Source organism: Canis lupus, chromosome 12 (genome assembly GCF_003254725.2).
Source record: "Canis lupus dingo isolate Sandy chromosome 12, ASM325472v2, whole genome shotgun sequence".
NCBI lineage: Eukaryota > Metazoa > Chordata > Mammalia > Carnivora > Canidae > Canis > Canis lupus.
The window spans coordinates 55,423,483-55,450,875 of NC_064254.1; the positions used below are offsets into that span (position 1 = coordinate 55,423,483).

Below are 27,393 nucleotides of genomic sequence, written 5' to 3' on the forward strand. Positions count from 1 at the left end.
TGCATCTTGGTATCTCAATTGCTCCTAAAGTTTCTCTTTATTATGTATGTGTTGAGTAGCGTTCATGGTAGATGTGAAATGTTTTTTTCTGTTTTCAAGGTATATATGAAAATGTTTTTAATTCAACATGTTCCTCAATTTCGGTATATCTTTCCATTTCAGAAAAAACTATCAAATGTAGATTTAATGACAATCTTCTTTTGTAATTTAAAAAAAAAGTGTATTTAACTATTGCATAGGAGAGAAAAAGAAAATAAAATCCTCATATCTAATTGGCAAAAAGTTGAAACTCATATACAAATAACTGATATTTTGTATCAGTTTTCTTTTTTTTTAAGATTTTATTTATTTATTCATGAGAGACACAGAGAGAGACAGAGACATAGGCAGAGGGAGAAGCAGACTCCATGCAGGGAGCCCGACATGGGACTCGATCCCAAGACTCCAGGATCATACCCTGACCTGAAGGCAGGTGCTTTAACTGCTGAGCCACGCAGGCGTCCCATTTTCTATCAGTTTAAAAGTGGATTTTAGAAAGGCCTTAGCTTTTAGAAACGGAAGTGCGATCTGAAATCATTTTGTCAAAATAGGAGCAGACACTCATTGCTTTGCCAAGTGACAATCCAATTTTAAATAATTCGGCAGTAAAATTTCCATAATTCTCCTAGAGAGAATTCCTTAAAACTGTTTCTTAATACTAGTGGTCTTTTGCCAAGTTTCATTTCATCTTTAACTTCTCTTAGAACTTCTAAAGCTAGAATATAATTATATATACACAGGCTTTGAGAACTAATTTGAAAATAAAAACCCAAAGGAAGCAGGATTTGAAACTCAACTCAGATTTTAATTTAACATAAAGTATTACTCATGACAAATCTAAGATGAAGTAGTCCTTAAAAAAAAAAAAAAAAAAAAAACTCCACTTTTAGAAATGTTAAATGTTTATTCATTTTCTCATTGGAAGCTCTTCTCCTGGTTGTAATAACAATATGCACACATAACCACAGTTTTTTTTTTTTTTTGAATTACAACTCAAAATTCAAAGTGGTTTCTTTATTTAATATATAGGGCAGGTACTATTGTAAAATAAATTAATTTTAATTACAAAGGACTAGTACCAATATATAGCTAAGAAATGTATTACCATTTACCTGTCTTAACAAACATGTGCTTTGATATTTTTATTATTTAAAAACTGAGTCTTCAATGAAGGCATTTTAGCAGGACTATGGTTGTGAAAATAAATTTGAATTAAGCAGTTCTTTAAACTTAGAAATCATAGTAGAATAAAATGTCAAGCAAGTAGAAATTTTTCTGTGATATATACATAAATATTTTCATGTAAACAAAAGCAAAGATTAAGAACAAATTAAATATCTTTGTCAGCAACTGAAATTATACATAGAGTAAAAAGATTATTTTATTTTCTTCATGCTTCCATTGAACACGACTGGCATAAGCAGAGCAGTGGGAAATTAGATGAATTTTACATTCCCCTCATACTCTTCTGGAGATTATATACAACAAAGACATCTCTCTAGAAGAAAAGAAAATATTAGAGGAACTAGACTCTTGAAAGTCATGACTTTCAAATACTAAATCACTCCTTTTGCTCTACCATGAAACAACATGGTCTATCAGAACTTTGCCAGCTGAAAGAAGGTACAGCTGACACTGGCAAGATCCAGTACTAACACACGTGGCAGCAAATAAGGTACAACGATGTGTAGATTTTCCTCTATATATGGATTACCCATGCACTAAGAGATAATGGCTTCCAACACAAGCATTTATGTGTAAAACAGACAATATTAAAATGGGTGTATTTTCAACCAGAGTGCTTCTTGAAGCACCAACTTCAGGATCAGGGACCCAGGGACCTGCCTCGGAATCAGAGTGCTCAAGGAACTAAAGTGTGCATTCCCGGGCCCAAACCCAGCCCCTTTGGGGAACCGGAGCTTCTGTATTGCTAACAAGCTCCCCTGGGAATACAGAGACACAAATTCCTATTAAAGTTTGAATAGCACTACTCCAGACTATTGGGGATTTCTTCCAGACTCTTTCTCCTGATCACAAATATTTCACAATCTTTCTCATGCCTCTTACTTATTAGCCAGACGGAAAAGGAAAACTAAACTATCTCTTGTGTCTGCCTGTGGTGATAATTAGTAGTGGTATTTTCTTTCTCCCTCAAGAAAATACAGGGGAATAGGCAAAATATGATTCCGCACCTAAATTTTTCAAAGGTCCAACAGAGTACATTTTTTTTAAAGCTTTTAAAATGTGTACATGATAAAAACATTCAAAATGATTTGTAAACTGTCCCCTATCAAGAGTCTCCAGTGTAAAGAGAACCGCTGTTGGCTGTTGGGTGGTGTTGCTGAGTTCCTAAGGCCCCACGTGGTCTTCTCTCACAAACACTGAGCATCTCAGCAGGCACTCTTGAGCTCTGCCAAACAATGCACTGCCTACCAGGCAGCACAAAAGTACCGAAGGACAGCTCATAAGGAAGGACAAAGAAAACAAAGCTCAGTTTCAACTTCTATCACAATGGGAGTCTCAAGACCTACTGCCAATATGGAAGATGAATACAGATCACGATGACTTTCCTAAGAGAAAGTCTAATTTCAAATATCCTTATCAATATCCGCTTGAAAACCAGTTTATATTGAAAATGGAAAAGCATGATACAGTTCCATGTGCTCCTACGTATCTACTACAGTGTTTATGTTCTCTAAGCTCCCAAATGGACTAAAACGATTTTAACCTGTGAATAATATAAATTAGAAACCAAAGAGGTAGGTGACTATCAGCAAAAGCTGATCCCGAAACAACATGCTGAATAAGTGCTCTGAGTCCCAAAAGAGTTCTTCAACTGGAAAATGAGTTCTAATACCATTACAATTGCCTTAAGAGCAGGGCTCCCCGGGTCCTTCACGGTGTCATCAACCTTCCAAAGTCCTAGTTCCTGATACTGTGCTAGGGGCTTTTCAGACATTCAGTAGACATTCCATTTTAAGAAACAGCTAGTAAGTAAACTGTAAAGAAGTAATACTGGAGACCAAAGATTGATGCTGACGTCAGCCGAGCTCTTCATATATCTCTACTCCCACATGGAGGAAAGCACAGTAGAGTTGGGCCAGATTCATCTAATCCAACTGTGTGGTTGTAAAACTGAAGAAACAGAGGCTCATTTTTCCCACTGGCTCACAAAGTACTAAAATTCTGAAAAGAAGCTATAAAAATCCAAAAAGTATTCATGTTAACCTAGCTATTTATAAAGTCAAGAGGTGTGTGGCCAAGAGGCTACATTTTCAACCCTTATAGCCTTGGTCTGCAGCCCCAAACCCATTGGCTGCAGCCCCAAACCCATAAAGTGTGTCAGTGGCCACAGAGCAAGGGGACCAAAGGCTCTGATGTACCTAGGGGGGCAGGTCGTCAGCAAGAGAAAAAAAATGTGAAACCCTGGACCTGCCCTGTTAAAACTTGCTCTATGCTCCTACCAGGACTTATCTTTGCCTCTTTGAGCACATTTACAAACTTCAGCTCAGCCATGGGCAAGCCCTCAGGCAACCGTGCTACTTTGCCCAGAACATTTAGAACCAGCTGGACAACAGGAAATCTCTGAACCAGCAAGGCCAGGACCTACATACAGCTGTAATTAACTTCTCCGTAGTCAGTCACTTGTTTTGAAAAAAAAAAAAAAAAAAAAAAAATCACCTTATTTCCTCATAGCCTTATCTGTCTAAGATATTTAAGATCCACTGTAAAAGGGTAGGTGTGAATGATTTTTTTTTCTATTTTCCATATTTTCTGTAATGTTTTCACATTTCTTTTGGTTACAAAAAAAGTGAAGCTATTTTTAAAAGGTGCTAGTCTAAAAAAAATTAAAGGATACACAGAGTTCCTTCCTAACTATGAAATACTTAAACCTGAATGATATGTCTACGTGGCACATAAGAACAGCAGTCTCAGGATTCTGACAGATTCTTTTGGATTCCAGCTCTACCATTAACCTTGGGCAAGATTTTCATCTCTCTAAGACTTACTTTCTGAATAAAAAAGAAAGAAAGAATACCTACCTCACAGGATGCTGTGAGGATAAAGATGCACAGTGCCTGGAAGATGGTAGGTGCCCAATAAAACGATAGATCCTTCTGCCCGGTGAACTCAGAATCCTTGAGTCAAAGGAAATACCATAGCCCACACCAGCTACCCCTCAATGCATCCCATTTAAATATGCAGAGATGCTTTGTCTCCTGGATTTTGCCCTATTTGCTCTGAAGAATCACTATTGTGCTTAGAAAAATGTCTACATTTTTATGTTCTTTAAAACTGGACATGCAGATAAAACATTTTTTAAAAACTATCTTCCTAGAAATGATAATGCAATGTTCCCTAAAGCACATCAGGTCATGTATTAAAAAAACAATTCTGAAAAACATGACTGAATTAGTTTGTACATTATTTCTTAAAGTGCACCAAAGTAAATATTAACGACCTTTAAAATGTCACTAACCCCCTTGGGTTATTCTTTTTAATAAAAGTAAATATTTATCTACTGAGATGTATGTGGTTTTGGCTCCAAAGTGATGGCAAAAAGCAGCAACGTCTTCCAGAAAAAAAATGATAAACTCAATTAAGCATACCTTAGCAGCATACAAAACACCTACAATTCAATGTAACTGCAGGCTCATTAAAGCACAATCCTGATCCCTGCTTCAAAAACAAAATCAATCAAAGAAACAAAATACCATCTCCCCATCCTAAATCAAGGATTTCTCTTGAACCCTGGAGGTAACATTTGTGATTATTTCCCTATTACGTATCCTCAGTAACAGAATTCTAGCTAATCACCATTCTTTACACTGCACACACACACATACACACAAACCCTATAAAAAACAATAAAGTATACTTGGAGAACCCATGTGAAAGAAAACTCAAAGTCCGATAAAGAGCAACCATCACCCAAAATGTCAGGCAGTACCCATATTCACACCACTGTCCGGTGTTCCCCACACACATAGACAGCACTGGGACGTATCCGCCGCCTTGTGTGACCAGGAAGACGTGGCAAAAACTTGAAGGACTTGGGCATCATGTCCAGGCAGGCGTCATGGAATTTTTTAATCCTCCAGTAGTAAATCAGTGGGTTCAACGCAGACTTGAGGTAGCAGAGCCAGAGGAGCCAGGTGCTAATCTCAAAAAAGTTGTGCTTATAGTAAAAGTGTTTACTGAACGTTGCCACAAGGCTGTAAGTGGTGAATGGGGCCCAGCAGACGATGAAGACAGCAAAGAGAATCAAAATGGTGGTGAAGGCACGTGTTTTAAAGCCCATATCAATGCTCATCTGGAAGGGTCTCTGTAGACTCATGAGACCCAGTTTGCTGGCCTGGCTGAGGCATATACCCTCCGGGTAGCTGTGAATTCTCAAGGCATTGTGCCGAAGGGTGTTGAGTATGCCCATAAATGAATACAGTATCACCAGGAAGGGTATGAAGAAAGAAACTAGAGAAATCAAAATCACATAAGCTTGGTAACCTGGGTTGGTTGTATACCCAAACACACACTGGGGGGCTCGGGAAGGTATCTGCAGGTCAGGGTTTCCTACAGCCAAAGGAAAGGCTATACAGAAGGAAGCCGCCCAAGAAACTGCAATTAGAATCTTAGCCCTATATGGATTTAGCTTATCCTGCCTCTGGACTATAATAAGGAACCTATCGATGCTAATGATGAGCAGGATGGCTACTCCCTCTATCACAAACAACCAGAAAAACATAGCAGATATCCTACAGAAGAGCTTCCCAAAAATCCATCTTGTAGTAAGAATAGTTACCAAGGCGAAGGGCATGTTCAGCACTGCAAGCAACATGTCTGCAAATGCCAGGCTGGCAAGGAGGATGTTAATTGCAGAGCGCATGGCAGCTTTTTGGTAAACCATCAGGCAAACAACCAAGTTCCCAAGAAAAGACACAAACAGAATAAATATCATTATAGCAGAAAGGATGATCTGCAGAGGCAAGTTTAGGCTCTTAAAAACTGCTGGTGTTGGGGGTACAGCTGTGCTATTCACTGTCAAGGAACTCATTCCAGTGGAAGCCATGGTTTCCATACTGTATCTAAGCAGCGGGCCAATGCCGGGATGCTGGAATGGTGGAGGGACAGTAATGTTCACATAAGTGTTTTCATAGACGACAAATGTTGTGTTGGTTGCCCCAGTATGGGACGCAGTCAACACTGCGGAGAAGACCATGATTTCAGCAGAATGGCAGGCGCTGACAGAGATGTGGGTGTTCTTCAAGCATTTCAACACAGAGCAGCAGTATCATGTTTCATTGATTGGTTTGGAAACACATTCTGGAAAACAGAGTTCCATCTTCCATAGGAATCCTTTTGCCTGAAAACAAGCCCAAAACAAAAAGTCAATGAGAAATGGGCTTTGTAAATAACACTTGACTTACCTTTCATCATGAAAGATCAGTTTTTTAAACCTTGAAAAATATTTAAGTCTCTAGCTTAGTCAACACTAAAATATTGTTGTTCTGTTTTATATTTGTTAAAATGATGGAATTTTCATGACATTTATATATAAAGTGAAAATGAAGAGAATCAAAATGTATTACTGCCTCAAAGGCAAAAGTTATAACTTTCCTGTTAATTTTTCTTTTAAATGTCCAATAGCAACATGGCCTTTCCACAGTCACTATTAATACCGATTCTAATATGTTTTTCCTGAAAGTACTAATACTTTTCTTAATAACTTTGGTACAAGTTCATATTCCATTTTTATATTAACACAAAACTGTCTGGCAAACCCTGAACTCAGTTTTCTATGGAATGCATTATAATCACACACTTTTGACCTAACACCCTAACCTAGTCAGTACTAGGTTATTTTCTATGAAAGTCTGAAACAAGCTGCTGGCTTTCTTTCTTGTGTGTTTCTTCTCAGAAATCTCTACATCAACCACACTGGAGAAGTTATTCAAGATGAGAAAAAATATATATGTAAAAAGTCTTGGTAATATTTTCAAGAGTTTTCTTTTTCTAAAGCTCTCTTTGCTTCTCGTATTGTCTTCTTTCCCATGACTACCCATTTCCAGCCTTTAATTTCTGATTTATTTATATTATCTTCTCAGTTTCTTCTCCCTAAAGTCGACCTGAATGTGTGCTTGCAACCTGATAAAAGATGTCAAACAAACAATAAAGATGGGGATTCTAAAGATGATCAGAAAAACATTCAGGTGTGGAGAATATATTATAGAAAACATTCCAAAATATTTGGTTATCTTTCTTTTTAGGTCTTTATTCTTAAGTAATTTCTACGCCCAACATGGGGCTCAAACTCACAACTTTGAGATCATACATGCTCTACCAACTGGAGCCAGCCAGGTACCTCAAAGATATTTGGTTATCTTACTCCAGAAGTTTCTTACCACCTTTCTCTAATCCTTACCCTTAACTTCATATCAATTTCCACAAGCCTAGAGTTTTCCATAAGGGACTTTTAAAATCTATTATCTTATTAAACTACTTTCATGGTGTGGGATCTTCCTTCTTTACTGGGGATGTAACCTCTTTAATTAGAAAGACCTCTCTTTGGAGTTATGAGTAGATTGCTTTAATAAATAATAAATGTATAGAAGTTTAAAACAACACTGAAATTTGCTCATTATTTGGATTTAGAATTAAGTCATCAATTTTAGGGGAAAATGCAGAAAGTTCACTTATTCATTTCTTGGGGTATGAAGGGAGGCATTCCATATGCAAGACCCTTCAAGATCCAGCACTATAGCCAAATCACAGGCTCTCTACCATACTTGTGTCTCTCCACAATCCCCTCTTCATTGTCCAGGGCTGCCTTTATGAACAAGGAGAATACTAATCTGTTTGTTCAAAATATTAATTTTACTATTTATTCTCATTTTTATAGCTTAAGTTCTCTGTCCCTATTAGATTTTATCCATCTTCACATATTCACTTTGAAATGCAAAATATACTTGAACAAGAAGCCACACTAATCCAGCAACTCTCAAATTTTATTAACCACAAAGGTCCAATGGGTAGGAAGCAGTGGTAGCTGGAAAGGTTTACAACATTAATCACCATAAGTCTCTTTAACGGTACCTAAATATAAGAAATATAAATACATATATAAAATTACTTAAGCATACATACAAATAGGAATAAAGACCATGCTTGCTACACAAATCAGTTTCAATACAAGTCTTCCTCTAAAGAGAAATTATAAATAGGCAATGTGTATCTTAAGCCTAATGCAACAGCTATAATTGTGCCTGACCAACTAAAACAAACACATCTCCATTCCAAAGTAATGAAGAAACAGCTTTATATTTATTTTTTTCTCACTAAGGTATAATTGACATGGAACTTTAATTTAGTTTCATTTGTACAACATATTTGATATTTGGATATATTGAGAAACGATCACCACAATAAACCTAGTTAACATCTATCACATCTATCATCACAATTTAAAAAATCTTTTTTCTTGTGATGAGAATTTTTAAGATCTACTCTCTTAGCAACTTTCATATATGCAATTCAGTATTACTAACTATAGTCCCCATACTATACATTATATCCCCATGGCTTCTGGAAGTTTGTACCTTTGGACCCGCTTCACTAATTTCACCCACTTCCACCCTCCCCTGCCTCTGGCTATCGCCAATCTCTTATTCGCTTTTATCTGTGAGTTGGGGTTTTTCTTGGTTTTTGTTTGTTTGTTCTAGATTCCACATATAAGATCATACAGTACTTGTCTTTGTCTTACTTGTTTTTCTTAGCACGATGCCCTCAAGGTCCATCCATGTTGTTGTAAATGACAAGACTGCATTCTTTTTATGAATATTCCATTATGTATACATACCACAATTTCTTTATCCATTCATGCATCCATTCATTTATCATTTCATGCATTAAACATTTAAGTTGTTTCCATACCTTAGCTATTATAAACAATGCTGCAATGAACATTGAGGTGCTTCTATCTTTCTGAATTAATGTTTTTGTTTTCTTCAGATAAATACCCAAGAGTGGAACTGCTAAATATATGGCAGTTCTATTTTTAATTTTTTGAGGAATTTCCACACTGTTTCTATAGTGGCTGCACCAATTTAGATTTCCACCAACAGTGCATGACGGTTTCTTTTTCTCCACATCCTCACCAATACTTATTTTTTGTCTTTTTTATAATAGCCATTCTAAGAGGTATGAGGTATTATCTCACCGGTTTTGATTTGCATCTCCCTGATAGGTGATGTTGAGCATATTTTCATTTACCTGTTGGCCATCTTATGTCTTTTTTGGGAAAATGTCTTCAGATCTTCTGCCCACTTTTTATTAGGATTGTTTGGTTTTCTGCTATTGAATTGTATGAGTTCTTTATAAATTTTGGATATTAACTCCTTATCAGATACACGATTTGTAAATATCTTCTCCCATCCAGCAGGCTTTTCGTTTTGTTAATGGCCACACTTTGAGACATTTGATTTCCTCACCCATGTTGAGGAACAAAAACAAAAACCACAATTTAAAAGATGCTTTTTAGATTGCTATATAAACATATAGTCATATTTTTCTGTCATCAAAGCCCCCCCCATTACTATAAAAACATCTACCTTAATTCATTCTGTTATTCATTCACCAAATGTTTAAGTACCTAGTATGTGCCAGGCACGAGAGAGACAGCAATGAACAAATGGTTTAGATCTGTGGTTAAAGGACAGACTGACCATAGACCCTGCATCTCAAAATCACACTGAAATGAAAGAAAGGGATTTTTTAAACAAAATCTACAACCCCAAAGGACAAAAGGTATGAATGAAAAATGCATTAACAGATAAGGATTTTTTTAAAGTGTCATAAGACAAAAAGCAGATGGCAATGCAGTAGCTGACTGAACAGAACCGAACAGAACAGAGAACTATATCCTCAATATTCCCAGGGAAATACGCTTAGAAGAAGCTGACACACCTTGTGGAGCAGCTCTGCATTGGAAAGTACCCGTTACCACAGAAAGTGGCGTAGGTGGCACAAAAAAACTGTTAAACTGCCTGAAAATCTATCTCCAGAGCCCCTAGAACCCCACTCCACATCCCAGTCTCCCCTCTTCTGTGCAACCACATGAAAGCACACACTTCCCATTCCTTGAGCTATTATCCCACAGCCCAAGTCTGTGGCACAACTGAATCTGAGAAGCATCAACTTGAGACTATGAGTGCAAAGCTGAAAACAGGGAGAGTGACTGAATGTCTACACATTCCACATGAGAATCTAGCCTTCTCTACACTGCTTCCAAGGTGCCAGCAGCCTGGCATATGCTACTCAGGCAGGACTAAAATGTTCATATGCTCCAGTAACTAAAAAGCCCTAGAGGAAAAGTTTCTAGATTCAACATTTGATGGTACCCCAAGAAAAATGCTAGCTTGGTGCCCAATCATCTTGTTTACTAAAGCCCACCCACTATCAAGCCCAATCCAAGCACACAGAGCTTCTAATTAGCTTCTCGGTGCCTATTAAATATAAATGGTCAATTTCCCTGATAAAGTTCTTCAAAGGAATTAAAGCAAAGGCAATTTTGTAATTAAACATTAAGGAAAAGAATCAGAATTTATATCAAGGAACATCGCATGCATGGACTTAATAACATCTTTGCCCTTGTATCTATATAGTATTCTTCATTCACTGTACTCCAGGCTCACCATAACATAAATGTAAATGTTCTCTGGCCTTCTTCCTTTTCTTACTGAAAAGCCTAATAACCAAAGCAGTGCTTTGAATGCTCATAATAACTATGTTAAAAGATTCTTTCCTCCCAGGACTTTTCATCAAATACTATTGTGACCTGAAGTTTCATTTGAATTTTATAGAAGACTAAATAAAACTTTTATAGCCAAAATTTACATTTCCAAAAAACAAAATAAAATTTGCATTTCCAAAGGAAATGGGACAGTAGAAACATCAGTACTAGAAAATCAGCTTAGTTTGATAATATCTGCATAACAGTCCTGATGTTAAATCTAATCTAGACTCATCTTTACTGGTCATTTGTTGGAAACTCTTACTACATTTTCCAAATAAGAAAAACTGAAAATTCTGTGTGAATGTGTGCATATATGTATATAAACACACTCCACAGGTATGCGCACATGTAAAACTCACATATGGCAGAAGTAACTGGATTTATGATTATTTCCCTCTTCTTGAGGCACCTACAGGAACAAATACAGAGACTGGGGTAACTAGGTTAATGATATGCATAACGTGTTTTATGTTTGGACTGTGCCAGAATGTCACAACTACTAGGGTGTCAGTGGCTAGAATGGGCAGTGGAAGTTCTAGTATTCTCTAGTCTTACCTGCTACTGCAGTGCTTTAGATACTTGTTTTATTCTCTGCAAAGATTATATTCTCCTAGGAGAATCTCATAGTTTCCTGACTACTATGCTTTCCACAAAGCCCAATACACATTTGGAAAATTAAATTCATTTACACTATGTTTTGTGACATCAGGGAATTTCTTCTTTACTCATTTTAATATTTATTTGTATGATATATCTGCATAATTTTTTAAATAATCAAATGATTTTTTAAAGATTTTTTTTTATTTATTTGAGAGAAACAACAGCATGTGCACACAAGTGAGGGGAAGGGCAAATGGAGAGGGAGAGAGAGAATCTCCAGCAGACTCCCTCCTGGGCATGGAGCCCAAATCAGGGCTCAATCTCACAATCCTGAGATCATGAGCTGAACCAAAACCAAGAGTTGGACACTTAACCAACCAGACGCCCTTAAAATAATCAAATGCTTTTTTAAATGACAGTCGAACCCTGTACCACCCTTCATTAATCCATTACCATCTTCAGAGGTAGCCATTTTTAATTATTTTAAAGTTTTGTCAAGTACTTATTCTTTATATATCTAAATAATTTGAGGAAGTTGCTACTTTTGATTACCAATATTATACATTAAATCTTGATTGACTTCCTTTTACGATAGATGAGAGTTTAGATGTCATAGCACCTCCAACTTATTTCTCCTCCCTTCATACTATCAAAATGTTATTTGAAAATCTGAGTTACAATAGACATTAACATTTGCTGATATGCAAACAGAATATTTTCCTTTCATGTATAAATTTTGGATTTCCTAGAATTAATAATTTACTTATTTTCAATTTTTAAAAATAACCATCAATGATTTTTTTTTTTTTAACCAGCTCACGAGATAGATCTTATATCTACAGGTATTTTATTTTGGAAGGTCAAATTTATCAACTACATTTTTATCTTAGAGTCATAGCTTTTGTTCTTCTAGCCCTCCCTGGAACAGTTACTTCATGGGTCTGCTACATGAAGCCAGCCTGAGACACGCCTTTATGACACCCATTCTGGAAATCCTCCTTTCTGCATTTCCTAAACCCTTTGTTTTCCATTTCACTGCTTCCTTTGTTTACTTCCTACTTTCCCAAGAACTGTTTGTCCAACTGCTTTTAAAGGAAGAATATATTTAAAAAATAAATAAAAATAAAGGAAGAATATAAGGGAAGTAAATTTTGAGTCCCTGTATGCTGGAATAAGTAATTATTCTGTCCTTTAATTGTCTTAGTTAAGAATTCTCCATTGAAAATAACTTTCTCTGAGAAGATGCTCTAAACCAGTGGTTCTCTAAGGTGAGGGATCATAAGGATCACCTGGAGTATCTGTTAAGCTACAGACAGCTGAATCCCAACTCCTGAGTCACCAATTCTGTAACCTGAGGTAGGTCCCAGAATTTGCATTTCTGGAGGAAGGAAAAAAGTAAAAGTAAATTGAGAACTTTAATTTCCAGACTCAAGGATTAGTGAAAAACCAAAAAGCTTCATTAACCACTGTGAAACAAACTCTATCTGCTACAGCCCCAGAGATGAGGTTTCTGAAAACTAAATCAAAGCCCAATCTTGTGGGTGTCTGTCATGGTGACTGTAGGAGAGAGAGAATTAGAAGCTTATAAGCATCAAGCCTATAAAATAGAAAGTAGCAGCCCCTCAATCAATTCCCAGACTTGTGCCAGTACACAGACCTAGAGTCCCTTGAGTAAAAGGAAGCCAGGTCCCATGAAAGGACCTTGCTACACAACCAAAAAGCTATACTATAAACCTTCCTCCTAGTCTTCCTCAAAAAACTGCAGCCAATTACCAGAGTGACTACACACTGGGGAAAAGGAAATAATCAGAATTTTGTGGGATTGCTGAATACGGCTTGAACTGGCACTCATTCCTGGAGACCCAAAAGGGTACCATGTTGTACCATTCAGAGTAGAGGCTTATGGAAATCATGTGATTGATGGGAGTTTGGGCTCAGTTCCAACTCCCACTGATCCCAGAACTCATGCCATCATTATCTTCTGAAATGTGGAGTTGCAAGAGACATACTCAGCAACAGGAAGATTCCCTCACTGGTTCCTTGATGTGTTTGGTCTATGATGGTTCTTTAAAAAAAAAAAAAGGTGAAGCACAAACTCCTAGTGCTATCTCTACCTATGAAAATAGTCAAACAAAAACAACACTTTATTTGTGCAGACATTGAGACACTGCAGAAATTAGGATCACCACCAAGGACTTAAAGGATGAAGGTGATCATAGCTAGCACATCCACATTCAACTTGCCTATCTGACCTTATAGAAAACAGATGGATTTTGTAGAGAACAGATGCTGTACCAGATGTGACTTCATTGCTGGAGTAAATCAACACATTCCTTGGCATCTGGCACACAGCTATTGATCTGGCAAATTGTTATTTTTTCCCTCTATATGTGTTAGCAAAGAACACCTGAGCAGTTTGCCTCCAGCTGGCACCCTACTGTCCTATCCCAGGGCAATCAACTCTCCATCACACTGTCATAATCTAGTCCACAGGGACCTCAACTGCCTCTCCACTCCACAGAATGCTATGCTTTCCATTACATGATGAATGAACAATAAACAGTACCTACTCTACTAATCTTGGTAAGATATATATGTGCTAGAGGGTGGGGAAAGATTCCCACAAAACTTCAAAGGCCTGCCATCTTTGTACATGTTCTAGGAGTCTTACGAGATGTCAAAATTGCTCTTCCAAGGTGATAGCTGGCTTTCCCTATCATTAAAAAATAAGCCCACCTGTTAGTAGGGCTTTTCAAATTTTGAAGGCATCATGTACCTTATATGGCATGTTATTCTAACCCTCATCAAGTAGCTTGAAAATCTGCCAGATTTGAGTGGGACATTCAAGTACAGGCTGCCATGGCAGCTGCTCTGCCACTTGGGCTGTAAGACCAGATCCACTGATGTTTTAGGTCTCTGTGACAGACAGGAATTCTGTACAGCATCTGACAGGGCTGCGAAAAGTGCATCACAGCATAGACCTTTAGAATTTTAGAACAAAGCTATGCAACAAGAGTATTCCACATGAATTTGTTGTGGACTTACCTTCTGAAGCCACAAAGTTGGGTATGTACAGAGCACTTCAACCTTAAACAGAAGTAGTATATATGAAATCAGGCCTGGCAAGTCCCAAGGGCACAGCTGGGTAACATGAGCAAGTGGCTCAGATTCCCAAAGCTCCTATTCTTGCTACAGTGATCCTCTCAAACTTCATCTGTGGTATTTTTTTTTTTTTTATGATAGTCACAGAGAGAGAGAGAGAGGCAGAGACATAGGCAGAGGGAGAAGCAGGCCCCATGCACCGGGAGCCTGATGTGGGATTCGATCCTGGGTCTCCAGGATCATGCCCTGGGCCAAAGGCAGGCGCCAAACCGCTGCGCCACCCAGGGATCCCTCTTTTTTTTTTTTTTTAAAGACTTTATTTATTTATTCATGAGAACACAGAGAGAGAGAGAGAGGCAGAGACAAAGACAGAGGGACCTTGCTACACAACCAAGAGGGAGAAGCAGGCTTCTGGTGGGGAATCCGATGTGGGACTCGATCCCAGGATCCTGGGATCAGGACCTAAGCCAAAGGCAGACACTCAGCCACTGAGCCACCCAGGCACCTCATCTGTGGTATTCTTAAAGAGAACAAAGTCTCCTGAGTTTTGTTAGGAAGTATAATGTCAAAGACGGTCTTAAGCTTTTTGAATATACATTAGCTTTCTAGAACTTCACAGTGATTCTATGAGATTATTAAGATTCCCATTTTAAGGATGAGGAAGCAACAATTACATGTCAACAAATTAGATAACTTAGAAGAAAAGGATAAATTCCTTAGAAACATATAACTTACCATGACTGAATCATATAGTAACAGAAAACCTGAACAGACCAATAATGAACATGGAGATTGAATCAGTCATCAAAAATCTCCCAGCAAATAAAAGCCCAGGATATTTTGCCCCAGGAATGTGACTTCACTGGTAAATTCTATCAGACATTTAAAGAATTAACACCAATCCGTCCCAAATTGCCCCAAAACCAAAGAGAAAGGAACACTTCCAAACTCATGTAGGAGGCTAACATTAGCCCTGATACCAAAGCCAGGCAAGGCTATAAATGTCTTTTCTTATAGTGTCTGCCCTATAGAGTGGTTCTGAGAATTAAATAACTCAAAGTGGATTATAAAATAATAATCACGGGATCCCTGGGTGGCGCAGCGGTTTAGCGCCTGCCTTTGGCCCAGGGCGCGATCCTGAAGACCCGGGATCGAATCCCACGTCGGGCTCCCGGTGCATGGAGCCTGCTTCCCCCTCTGCCTGTGTCTCTGCCTCATTCTCTCTCTCTCTCTCTGTGTGTGTGACTATCATAAATAAATAAAAATTTAAAAAAATAATAAAATAAAATAAAATAATAATCACAAACATTAAGTTAATCTATCATAGTGATACCAGAGATTATTCATCATACAGAGCGAAAAAAGTCAACCTGCAGAATGACATACAACATAGCTCCACTGTTACAGATGTATACAGATGTGTGTATATGTACTTGTGTATACACACATATAGACACATAAACAAACAGAAGAAAATACACCAAAATGACAAAAAAGGATTTCCTCGCAAGTGTTAAAATGAGAGTCCAAAATATATTTTCCTTATTTACTTCTGATTTTTGTAGAGGTTTTTTTTCACAGTAAATAAATACTGATCTTTATTAGTGTGTCACCTGCTTCCTGGGTAAAAGTCCTTGAGGACGCAGTTTATAGCCTATCTTCTTTATAACCTACAAGGCCCAACACAAAACGGTGCACTCTAGCGATGCTTAAAATGCAGTAACCATTTATAGCACACTTCACCCATGGAGAGGAAGGGGAGCAGCAAACCATTCAGACCGTGGGCCATATCAACAGATAAGACTAGCCAGGACCTGGCTCAAGCTTCTCATGGATCCCATCAGAGACCTCTGACCACTCCAGGTCCCAGTTCATTGTATTACTCACTCTAAAGGTTGGCCCGGAGTCCACTGAGCCCAGGCTATTGAGAAGAGTTGAAGAGCTCCAGTTTGAACCAACTACTGCTCTAGAACTCTTCTGTTCCTTAATAAGTGAAGTAAACAGGTAAATAGCGACTGAGAAAGACTAGGAAAGGACTATTAGAATAGTTCTAGGAACTTCATAAATGACAGAGCTGAATAAAAACAGGGGAGAATATGAAATATTGGCCTTACTCTGACTGTCTGCTTCTGTCTTGAAGAAAGTACAAATCTAAAAGAAAGGGGGGGAAACTAAGAGAAAGGAGAACTCTAGTCTTATTGCACAACTCTTTCCCATCCTGGACCAGAGGCTATGCTAGAGAAAAGGTCTCACACCATGTACTTCTCTGATACTTGCCACACTCAGCCAAAAAGAGAATTTTACTTGGCCCCAAAGCCTTCTGCTCTTCACCCCTACCTTTCCTCTAATTCAGGAAAATAATTAAATGGAAAACAACGAGAGGAAAGAATGGTATGTCATACATAAATCCATATTCTTTGCCTTTTTTAGACTCTGACTACACATTTGGAGATTCCCATTAGAAAATAACAGCGGTAAGCAAAGAACACACCAGGATGGAAACAAATATTCTGAGTATACTCGTGATTTCAGCTATGAAGTAGGTGGAACCAAAAATTAAAAACCAGGCAGTTGACCTCAGAGGTAATCCAAATTTCACCTTTATTTCATTAAAAACAAAAAGAGCAGTCATTTTCATTGGGCAACCTGCTTTACAACTAAAAAGAATAGTCCAGAGATAAATTTATGCCACTATATACCACTATAAAATGTCTACTTTTTTTTTTATTGCTGAATTGTTATTTTTTGGTTTATCTGTAGGTAGAGTAAAAGGAAGCTTTGAACAAACTAACCAAAAGAAAATATGCAAAAATCAAGTGGAGTGGATGGAGTATGGAGGGCTTATTTACAGGTATTTTTATAAAGAAAAAAATCATTACTGAATCAAAATTTCACGTATTTTCAAGGTATATCTAACTTAAAACCCATATGCAATAAAGAGAAAGGGAAAAAATGCTGTGTGCACATTTTAAATATGAACTATAAGCAGTGTTCTATTTATAATACTGTTCCATTCCCAATATATTTCTAATTCCAACCAGAATATTCACTACAAAAAAGGATTTTTTCTCACTAATGTTCAAAGGAACATTTAGTTCTTCCATGGACATTTAAAAAATGAGATTAGTAAGCATGAGGATTTATTTGCATTCATGCTACTTCTCCCCACAAATACAGAGAAATTAAATGTCAGCAAGGGTCTGTTTCAGAGGAGATTATTTTAAATGACTTCTGATGACAATTAAAACTGAAATTTAAGCAGCAAAAAAGGTCAGAATTTAATATAAAAGTAAATTAATTATAATTACAAACTAGGAAAATATATTTTTTTAAGTGGTTAATAGAAGATTAACCTTCTGGAACCTTTCTAGAAATACAAGAAGGAAAAAAACGATGAGCCCCATAGGTGACAGGTTTTATTCATATTCCTTTTGTCTCTTATTTCTAATTCTTATTCCTTGGCTCACATTCATTAGGTCATTGTTCTACTTAGAATCTTTACCTGCCTTGAACCTATTATTGGGGAAAATGCAGGCCAATTTAATTTCATCAGCATTTTTGAACAATTCATAGATATGGTATTTACTACCACCAATGTTTCTCACATTGGTGGTTTGACTGTAAATTCAACATTTGGAAGGAAATACCAAGGCTTATTAAATAGTGAACCTAGACTCCTATTTAAATCATACTGCCTGGATCTATAGCTGCTTAGTTAAAGCTTGGAAATTCCATAAAAGAGAGATGTGACATTTCTTGGTGAGCACTGAATCCTTAAACTCAGTTAAGAGCCTCTCATATAGTATACATTCAATAAAACGCTACTGAGTCATTAACTTAAAAAATTCTGACATCATATTCATAAAGCAATGTCTCCTTTTATGCCCCGTTTATGACATCCTTTAAAAAAGAGTCTATTCTAAAGCATTGCCTTTAGAGTTCTTTACTGAAAGATTTGGTGTATCTTGTCTATTTTGGAAGCTAGCTACAGAGATTAGCATAGGAATACAAGAGACAAAATCATGTACCTACTGGAATCTGATCCTTAAGGAAGTCTTTCTGTCCTCTAGCTAATGAGCCAGAGGGTTGCTATAGTCTGAATGTTTGTGTCCCCTCCAAAAATTCAAATGTTGAAAACCTAATGGTCCAATGTGATAATATTAGTAGGTGGGGTCTTTGGGAAATGATTGGGTCATGATGGTGGAGCCCTCATGAATGGGATTCATACCCTTTAAAAGAGGCCAATGAGAGTATACAGTGAGAAATCAGCAATCTGCAATCTGGAAAAGGCCCCCCAACTCAACCATGCTGGCACCCTAATCTTGGATTTCCAGCCTCTAGAACTGAGAAAGAAGGCACCCCCCCCAAGTGGTATTTTGTTAGTAGCCCAAACAGACTAAGACAAGAAAAAATAGAAGAACACAATTATATTAAACTTACAGTCTAGAAATTATGTGAATGAGGGTATTAGGTCCATAAACTAGAAGAATATGAATCTAAGATTAAAACCCGAGGAGTACTAAAAATAAAATAGTAAAACTCAGAGCATGATAAAACTCTCAGACTTTAAACAGGAAGCTAGGGAAAAAGAATAGGGTTGAGGGTAGTTGGGGAAGTGCTTCGGCCTCCGTCTGCATGCTTCTCTATCTTCATTCCTGCCCCTGCCACCTATACCTCCATAAATCCTTGGACCTCAGCTGTTTGCCCAAATCTGACCCTAAAGAAATCAGAGATACCAGCTCCTCCAACCACTCCTTGACTCATATTACTTACCACCTTGTAGGGCATGGGATCTGCTTCCTACCAGCTTCCCAGAGTAACCCCTTAACCCCAATCTAAGGGTGAAGTAAAACAATACCTCCATGGGGTAAACTTCAGCCTGGGAGACATACAAGATATGTATGCTCTGCCCCTGAATGACCACCAGGCCTAGGGTGAGTTCTTTAAAGTCTAGAAGACTCACTTGAAGTTGTAGCCAGATCAGTAACACACCATTTGCTTTTCTTTCCTGTCTGTCCACCTTCCTATCCCCTCACTCTCACCACCCTGGGATTGCACTCGCCCATATAGCCTTCTATTATGTTAGCTTTGCCTCAGGCTATGATGTCTAGGACATCCCAGCTAAAAAACACAAAAGCACTGAAAAAAGAGAAACTAACCTAAAATGATACTATTGCCACTACTTTTCTTCCTAATTGTAGTTAATAATCTCATCATCCTTTTACTTCAACTCAAAACCTGGGAGTCAAATACCATTTCTTCTCATCCTTCTACCAGCACACCAAATCAGTCTACCTGCCAATTCCACCCCCCTCCCAAGTAGTTCTTTAACTGTTTTCTCTCCTCTTTACCCCCCATGCCATGTCTTCAGTCCAGGTAGGAGCAGACTAAATGGTCTCTCTGCCTCTGGTTTGTTCTCCCTTTATATTTTAATTTCAGCGTAGTTAGCATAGTGTTATATTAATTTCAGTTCTACAACACAGCGATTCAACAATTTTACATATTAGTCAGTGCTCATCAAGAGAAGTATATTCTTAATCCTCTTCTCCTATCTCACCTACCCCTGTACCCACCTCCCCTCTGGTAACCATCAGTTTGTTCTTTATAGTTAAGAATCTGTTTTTTGCTTTGTTCCTTTTTTTTCCACTTTGCTCATTTGTTTCTTAAATCCCATATATAAATGAAATCATATAGTATTTGTCTTTCTCTGACTGGCTTATTTCACTTAGCATTATACTTTCTAGATCCATTCAGGATCTAGATCCATCCAAGCTTGCAAATGGCAAGCTTTCATTTTTTTTATGGCTGAATAATACTCTAATATATATATTATACACACCACATCTTCTTTATCCATTCATCTATTGATGGACACTTTGGCTGCTTCTATAATTTGGTTCTTATAAACAGTGCTGCAATAAATACAGGGGTACATAAATCCTTTCGAATTAGTGTTTTCACATTCTTTGGGTAAATACCCAGTAGTGCGATTACTGGATCATAAAGTAGTTCTATTTTTAATTTTTTGAGGAACCTCCATATTGTTTTCTGGAACAGCTGCACAGTTTGTATTCCCACCAATATAAGAGGGTTTCTTTTTCTCTGCATCCTCACCAACACCTGTTGTTTCTTGTGCTTTTTATCTTAGCCATTCTGACAGGTGTGAGTTGACATCTTATAGCGGTTTTGATTTGCATTTCCCCGATGATGAGCAATGTTGAGCATCTTTTCATGTGCCTGTTGGCCATCTGTATGTCTTCTTTGGAGAAATGTACATTCATGTCTTCTGCCCATTTTTAACTGGATAATTTGTGGGGGGGGGTTGTGTTGATTTATCTAAGTTCTTTATATATTTTGGGTACTAACCCCTCGTTGGCTATATCATTTGTAAATATCTTCTCCCATTCTGTAGGTTGCCATTTAGTTTTGTTGATTGTTTCCTTTGCTGTGCAGCTTTTTATGTGGATGTTGTCCTCCCTTTTTAAATTCATGACCAACTGTGGCCAGATGAATAATATTTTAAAAATCACAATACTAATCATTTAAATACTTAATGGGCTCAACTACAGCAATGGTGGTCAACCTTTTTTTCCCCCCTCTTTTCAAAAAACCTGAGGGATCCAATATATTCATAAGAGTTCAGAGGACAAGGGAATATGTTAGAATGGTCACTCAAAAAATTGTATCAGAATTTCTGAAGGATGTGTAAGTAGTTAAGAAAAGCATCCTCCCTCTGCTCTCCCAGATTATAATATGCCCACTTGTTTTTCTTTTATGCTGTTGTTATTGTTGTTTCTGACTAGTGCCTCTTTGTCCATCATCTGATAAAGACAGGGTTTCTGGGCCATGGAGGCAGTCATGTGACTACCAAGCACTCCATCTTCATGCAGTGACTATTCTGGGAATGGGCCCATGATGCCTGCTAGTTCCTCAACCTAGAGGGCCTTTCACATTTCAGTTAGGTCATTCATATACACTCTTACACATCCTTTAAGAAATCATTCTCTCCAGAAATCCTTCTCAAGGCTGCAAGTTGGACTAAGTACTTTCTCTCTCTGCACTCCAGCTTTACTCTATGCACACCTTTAATGTGTTACAGTGACAGTATCTCCCCAAAAGCAAGTCATTTGTTAGGACTTGTTAGGAAGTTTTGTCAAGCTTTTAACTAAGGCCAGGTGGTGAGAGCAAACTGATTTTAAAAAGTGATTTGGGATTCTTTTGGGTTAAATACACTGTATTACATACAACTACCCACCAAGTAAAATAACCATTTCTATGAAACCCTCTAATAAAGTAATAAATCTATCTCACATTTTCCAAGATTTAGAGATAATTTTACACTTAGAGAAAAGAAGGTACCAAAAAAGACAAAAAAGAAAAGAACATTTCCTTTTCTTAATCATCTACTTTTACATCCCATTTCCATATATTTCAAATGCTGACAACTCTTTAAGGATCTTTTAATCTAAATGATGAATATTTAGAGACCTAGTTAACTTAATAAGACATGATTCAGTCACTTTAAGTGTTATTTATGAAGACTTTAAAAACATGGAGAATTGCTTATAAAGTGAAATCATAAAAGCGGGATGTAATAGTGCTTCTATAGTATAATTATAACTGTCTCTCTCTCTCTCTCTCTCTCAAGGGAAATAATCACTCAAATGCTATATAATATGTAAATCGTGGTAGGAATGTGGACTTTTCCTTTTCTTCCTGAATTTTTAATGTGTTTTTATTATTTCTATGAGAGAGTAAAAATAATCAAATTGAACCCCATGGAATAATTTCAATGCAGCTGAAAGAGAACACAAAGCCATGCCTCAATGAAATTCTAATATAGTAAAACCTCAGCCTATAAGAATCATTCATTGGAGCTGAGTAACCCAGCTAAACTGAGGTTAGCGAATGAATTTCACCATCTTTTCGACCTATTTTGACAAGTTCTATTCACTTTAGTTATGCTTCTACGTTGTTCAAGATGCAGATCAGATGTGTAGGACATGGGGCTGAAGAACCCAGCTTCATGGTTGTTCTCCTACTGTACATCTGGAGAGCTCCCAAAAGACTGCAGAAAGACAGGTTTGGAATGGTTTGCTTTCCTTAGTAGGGCAGACGGTTGTCCTCAGGAGTTAGTGAACTGTATTTCCTGAAGCCCACACCAGGGGATGCATTTCAAGGAGGTTCTCACTGTGGCCTTTCATAGGCTAAAGCAGTGAAGAGAAGGTAGCTGGCTATTCAGCTCCAGCCTCCACCGCCCCAGCACTGCTTTTGATTGCTCCTCTTGCTCAAAGTATCTTCAGCCTCCACCCTCACCACCGCTGCTATTTCTTCTACTACAAGCTGCTGATGCTCTGGGAAGGTCTTCTCCATAACACTGGCTCTCTGCTCCTCTTTCCTCCCTCTTCTCCTGTGTCTTCTTCTACCTCCATCATTTCACTCATACTCTTTGATGTGATTCAAAGGATAAGACTTCTTAATATAAAGTCATTTGCTATCCTGTGCCTTGTACATGAAATACCTAATGAAAAATAGGCAAATCTGTAATATTACATAGGAACTTGCTACTCAAAGGGCAGTCTGTGGACCAGCAGCATCTGCATCACCTGCTGGCTTGTTAGAAATGCAGAACATCAGGCCCCAGATCTACTGAGAACCTGCATTTTAACAAGATCCTGAGATGGAAAAATAGAGATGTTAGTAAAGCCTCTGTGAACATATTTTTATACAGTTTTGACTTTTGAACCATTTAAGCATTTTATATATTCAAAAAACATTAAAGGGGTAAATAGGTAAAGTCTCAAAATTTAATACACAAAAAAATAAATGAACCTGAAATCTATATGCCAAATTGATAATCACACTGAAGAAAGAATTTATCTTTTGAACATAGTACCCTATTGGATGCCCTTAAAGCACCCAATATTCAAGGGTGTCTCAGTGGCTCAGATGGTTAAGTGTCTGCCTTCAGCTCAGGTCATGATTTCCAGATCCTGGGATCCAGCCCCTGTTTCAGACTCCCTGATGAGCAGGGAGTCTGCTTCTCCCTCTCCCTCTGCCACTCCCCCTGGCTCGTGCTCACTCTTTCTCTCTAATGAATAAATAAAATCTTAAAAAAAAAAAAAAAAAAGAACATCCTATATTCTAAGGACAAAAAAAAATCTGCAAAGAAACTCTGGACTTTAATTAGCATAATTGTTGTTAATAGTAATACTGCTATTTGATAAAATTATTTTGTGTATGTAACATAGGATAAAGCATTTATATATTTATATCCCCTTCCCACCTAGCTCTAGCCACTGAAATGTCTAGAAGCCACCATACTCTAGACACAATGAGCATATTCAAGTCTTGGTTTCCAAACACCACTGACCATGAAAAGAAACCAAGGCTCCTTAGAAGGGTGGCTGACCCCAGGTCTGGGATAGGAAAAGTATGAGATGGGGCTAAAGTGTCTCAGAGAAGTAAGTGCTCAAGACTAATGAGGATTTGACAACCTCACTTCTCTCTCTAGAAGCTTTGAGGATCTTTTCTTTACACTTAGCAGTCTTCAATTTCATAAAAATTTGTCTAAACTTGAAGTTGTCTTCATCCACTTTGCTGAGCCCTCTGAATCTGAAGATTCAGATTGTGTCTCAGAGCACAAAAGAAGTTCCTATTATTAATTTGATCTTTTCAACTCTTCATTGACTCTGTCATATCTTTTGGAATCCTAAGTATGTAGATGCTGGACCAACTGGACTGAGCCTATCTCTTTGCCCTACTTGCAAGTTTGCCGCCTCTCTTTTTGCACTGTATGCTAGGAGATTCCCTTACAGTCATCTTTCAAATTGTCCATAGCACTATTTTAATTTCAGCAAACAAATATCTGATTTTCAAAAGTTCACCCTTATTCTTTAACTGTTCCATTTTCCTGCATCCTGTTACTTTTCAGAGGTCATCTTAAAACATACTTCAAGTTTTCTCTTATGTACTCTCCTCAATTCCTTAATTCAGCTCTGCTTCTCCTAGGAACATCTGCTCTGTTTATGCTATCACTGCTGTTTGTTTTCCTACATTTAATGCATATTTCTGAGTAAAGGGCATGGTGACTTTTTCCTCTATGACTGATGTGGTTTCCCTCTGCTTTTCTGCTGGCCTCTCCTATAGTAAGGCAGGTGGCAGACAGTCCTGTGTGTGGAAATCCTGAATTTGTCAAAAGACTGACTTCATTTTAAGGTAAACAGGGGATGGGCCTTCAAATACCAAGAAGACAAGGGCTTTGTTTGGGGTATATGCACTGCCCTTCTCAGCGCCGAATCTCCACCAGGCAGCAGTTCCCTCAACTTCTTGAGAAAAGAAGAATCTGGTTTTCGGGGCACCTGGGTGGCTCAGGGATTGAGCGTCTGCCTTCATCTCAGGTCGTGATCCTAAGATCCTGGGATAGAGTCCTGCATCAGGCTCCCTGCAGAAGCCTCTGCCTCTCTCGTGAATAAATAAAATCTTAAAGAAAGAATCTAGTTTTCAATTCAGGGGTAAAATGATAGGCTGCTTTATTCCACACAGTAGGGTTGCAGGCAGAGGAAAACCAATGCAAGTGTGGGGCACAACCTAACTATTCATTTTACTTACTCCATTCATTGCACTTAGCACCATGATTCTTTCTCTTAAAAAACCTATTATGGCCAATGGAAGCTTGCAGAAAACAAAAAGTGATGAACTTTTCAAAAATCCTCAGGGGTAAAAGTATTCTCAATACTCATGCTTAAGAAATTACTGAACCCATCTGTGTTTATTCTTTCTCTTTTTAAAAATTTCTGTAAAATTTGAGATAGAAAAATCACTCTGCCATAAAAAATGTTTCATTTCTCATTTTATAGACATGTACATTCTTGAGTTTCCCCTACAAGTTTGTTTTACCTTTAAGATATCTTCTGTTGGGGTACACCTGGGTGGCTCGGTCAGTTAAGTGTCTGCCGCTGGCTCAGGTCATGATCTCACACTGCTCCCTGCTCAGCTGGGAGTCTGCTTCTCCCTCTGCCTCTTCTCCCCCTCTTGCTTGTGTGCTCTCTCTCTCTGTTGCTCACTTGCTCTCTCTCAAATAAAGTCTTTAAAAAAAAAAAAAAAGATGTCTTCTATTCTTTGACATCTCTGGGCAGTAGCTATGTTTTGTTTTTTTTTAAATATAAGCATGAATTAAGGATGGCAAACATATGAGCATCTGCATAAATCAACCAGATACTCAATTTGTATTAAAACAAAGCCTTATGTGAAGACTGGCACTAGCTCAAATGTAGGATATAAAATAAAATTATTATAAAAATTCAATGAAAAAGAAGACAACTCTGATATTAATTATGCTAATTCAAAGTAAATTAAAAAAAAAAACATTTTTTACACAGTGATATCCAGTGGTACTCAGAAAATAATCCACAGACTTGTTCAACCTCCAACCTTCTATCTGAAACATAATAATATAAAAATGTATTTTATATATATATATGGCAACTTATATATATACATATTTATATATTTCTTTTTCAACCAAAGGAAAGTATTTGGTGTTCTGGAGCATTGCACGGAAATACTGTCTGCCCAAGTCACATTTCCTTCTCCTTTTGGTCTCTTTCCTGACAGTGGAGAACATAGCAGAAACCACTCTTGTGAGAACATTTCTCTGCAGGTTGTCATCGGAGTGAGCTAAAAGTAAGTATCTCCACCGCTATGATATTCCTATGGATCCGCAGCAGCCATGTGAATCTGTGCCAGCTTCAGAGTTGTCGATTTTTATCCCACAAAATTTGTTTGCGCCTGCTGCCCTGACCTGCAGGCCATCATTTATCACTTAGCAATGCTGTCTCTAGCCCCATCTCTCATCCTGTTACCTTTACTAATAACGAACACCAATTAATGTCGACTTTGTTTACTTCTATACATTACACACTTAACCAGTGCTGATATATTAGCCAAAAAACTATTCTGTAACTTCACAAATATTAATATAATTAACAACCCCAGAAGGTGGACATCATAATTGTCCTCATTGACAGAGGAGGAAGTTGAGCTACAAACCAGGCAACTTGCCCAAGGTCACACAGCTCAGGAAGAGCAGCTTTAGGATTAGCATCTGCGTAACCTGGCTCTAGTCTGTGAATCATCATCCCATCAGGGAGGAAAAAAAGTCTTTATTCTAGAACCAGGGAAAGAATTTAAGGAGTGCAATTATAGCTACCATTCCTTAAACACCCACCATGTATCAGACCTTCACATACATTAATCCTGACAAACCACCCCAAAGATAGAAGTTATTTTCCCATTTTTTTAAAGATTTTATTTATTTATTCATGACAGACACAGAGAGAGAGAGAGGCAGATACATAGGCATAGAAAGAAGCAGTCTCCTCGCGGGAAGCCCAGTGCAGGACTCGATCCCAGGACCCCAGGATCATGCCGAGATGAAGGCAGTTGTTCAATCACTGAGCCACCCGGGTGCCCCTTATTTTCCCATTTTGATGATAAATAAACAGAGGCTCAGAGCTCAACATGCCTCCAATCACACAAACAGTGTGAGAGCTGGAATTGGAACCCAGGGCACCCCAGCTCCAAAGTTCCTGCTCTTTATAAAATGCTTTGCTGCCTCCCTCACCACCCAAGGAAAAAGAAAGAGACTTTTATTCCATGTGATACAGCAATTTGTGATGTTAAAAATGCTGTCCTTAGATCTGACCTATGCTGCTGGGCTGATACCTTGAGGATTTTATTTTTAGACCAGCCTTCCCCAAAGGCTTCAATTTTTCTTCAGAACACCATCCCTTGGGGGCCAGAGGCAGCATGAGAGCAGACACTATGTTTTACATAGAATTGATGAAATGGCCAAAAAAAAA

The 27,393-nt window shown here is 37.9% G+C and overlaps 1 protein-coding gene across 2 annotated transcripts in view; it reads right to left on the reverse strand.

Moving 5' to 3' along the window:
- Positions 1–823: 823 nt before the first annotated feature.
- Positions 824–27,393, reverse strand: part of GPR63 (G protein-coupled receptor 63) — a 49,428-nt gene continuing 22,858 nt past the window's right edge. Inside the window, exons 1-2 of one of the 2 annotated variants that reach the window (XM_049092384.1) lie at positions 9,307–10,410; positions 824–6,400 (exon numbers count right to left, since the gene is read on the reverse strand). In XM_049092384.1, the coding sequence (XP_048948341.1) occupies positions 4,997–6,256 (1,260 nt within the window). In that variant the 5' untranslated portion in view covers positions 6,257–6,400; positions 9,307–10,410 and the 3' untranslated portion in view covers positions 824–4,996. Of the gene's footprint in view, positions 6,401–9,306; positions 10,411–27,393 lie in introns of those variants that run through there. The other variant, XM_025444629.3, reaches the window with a different exon arrangement.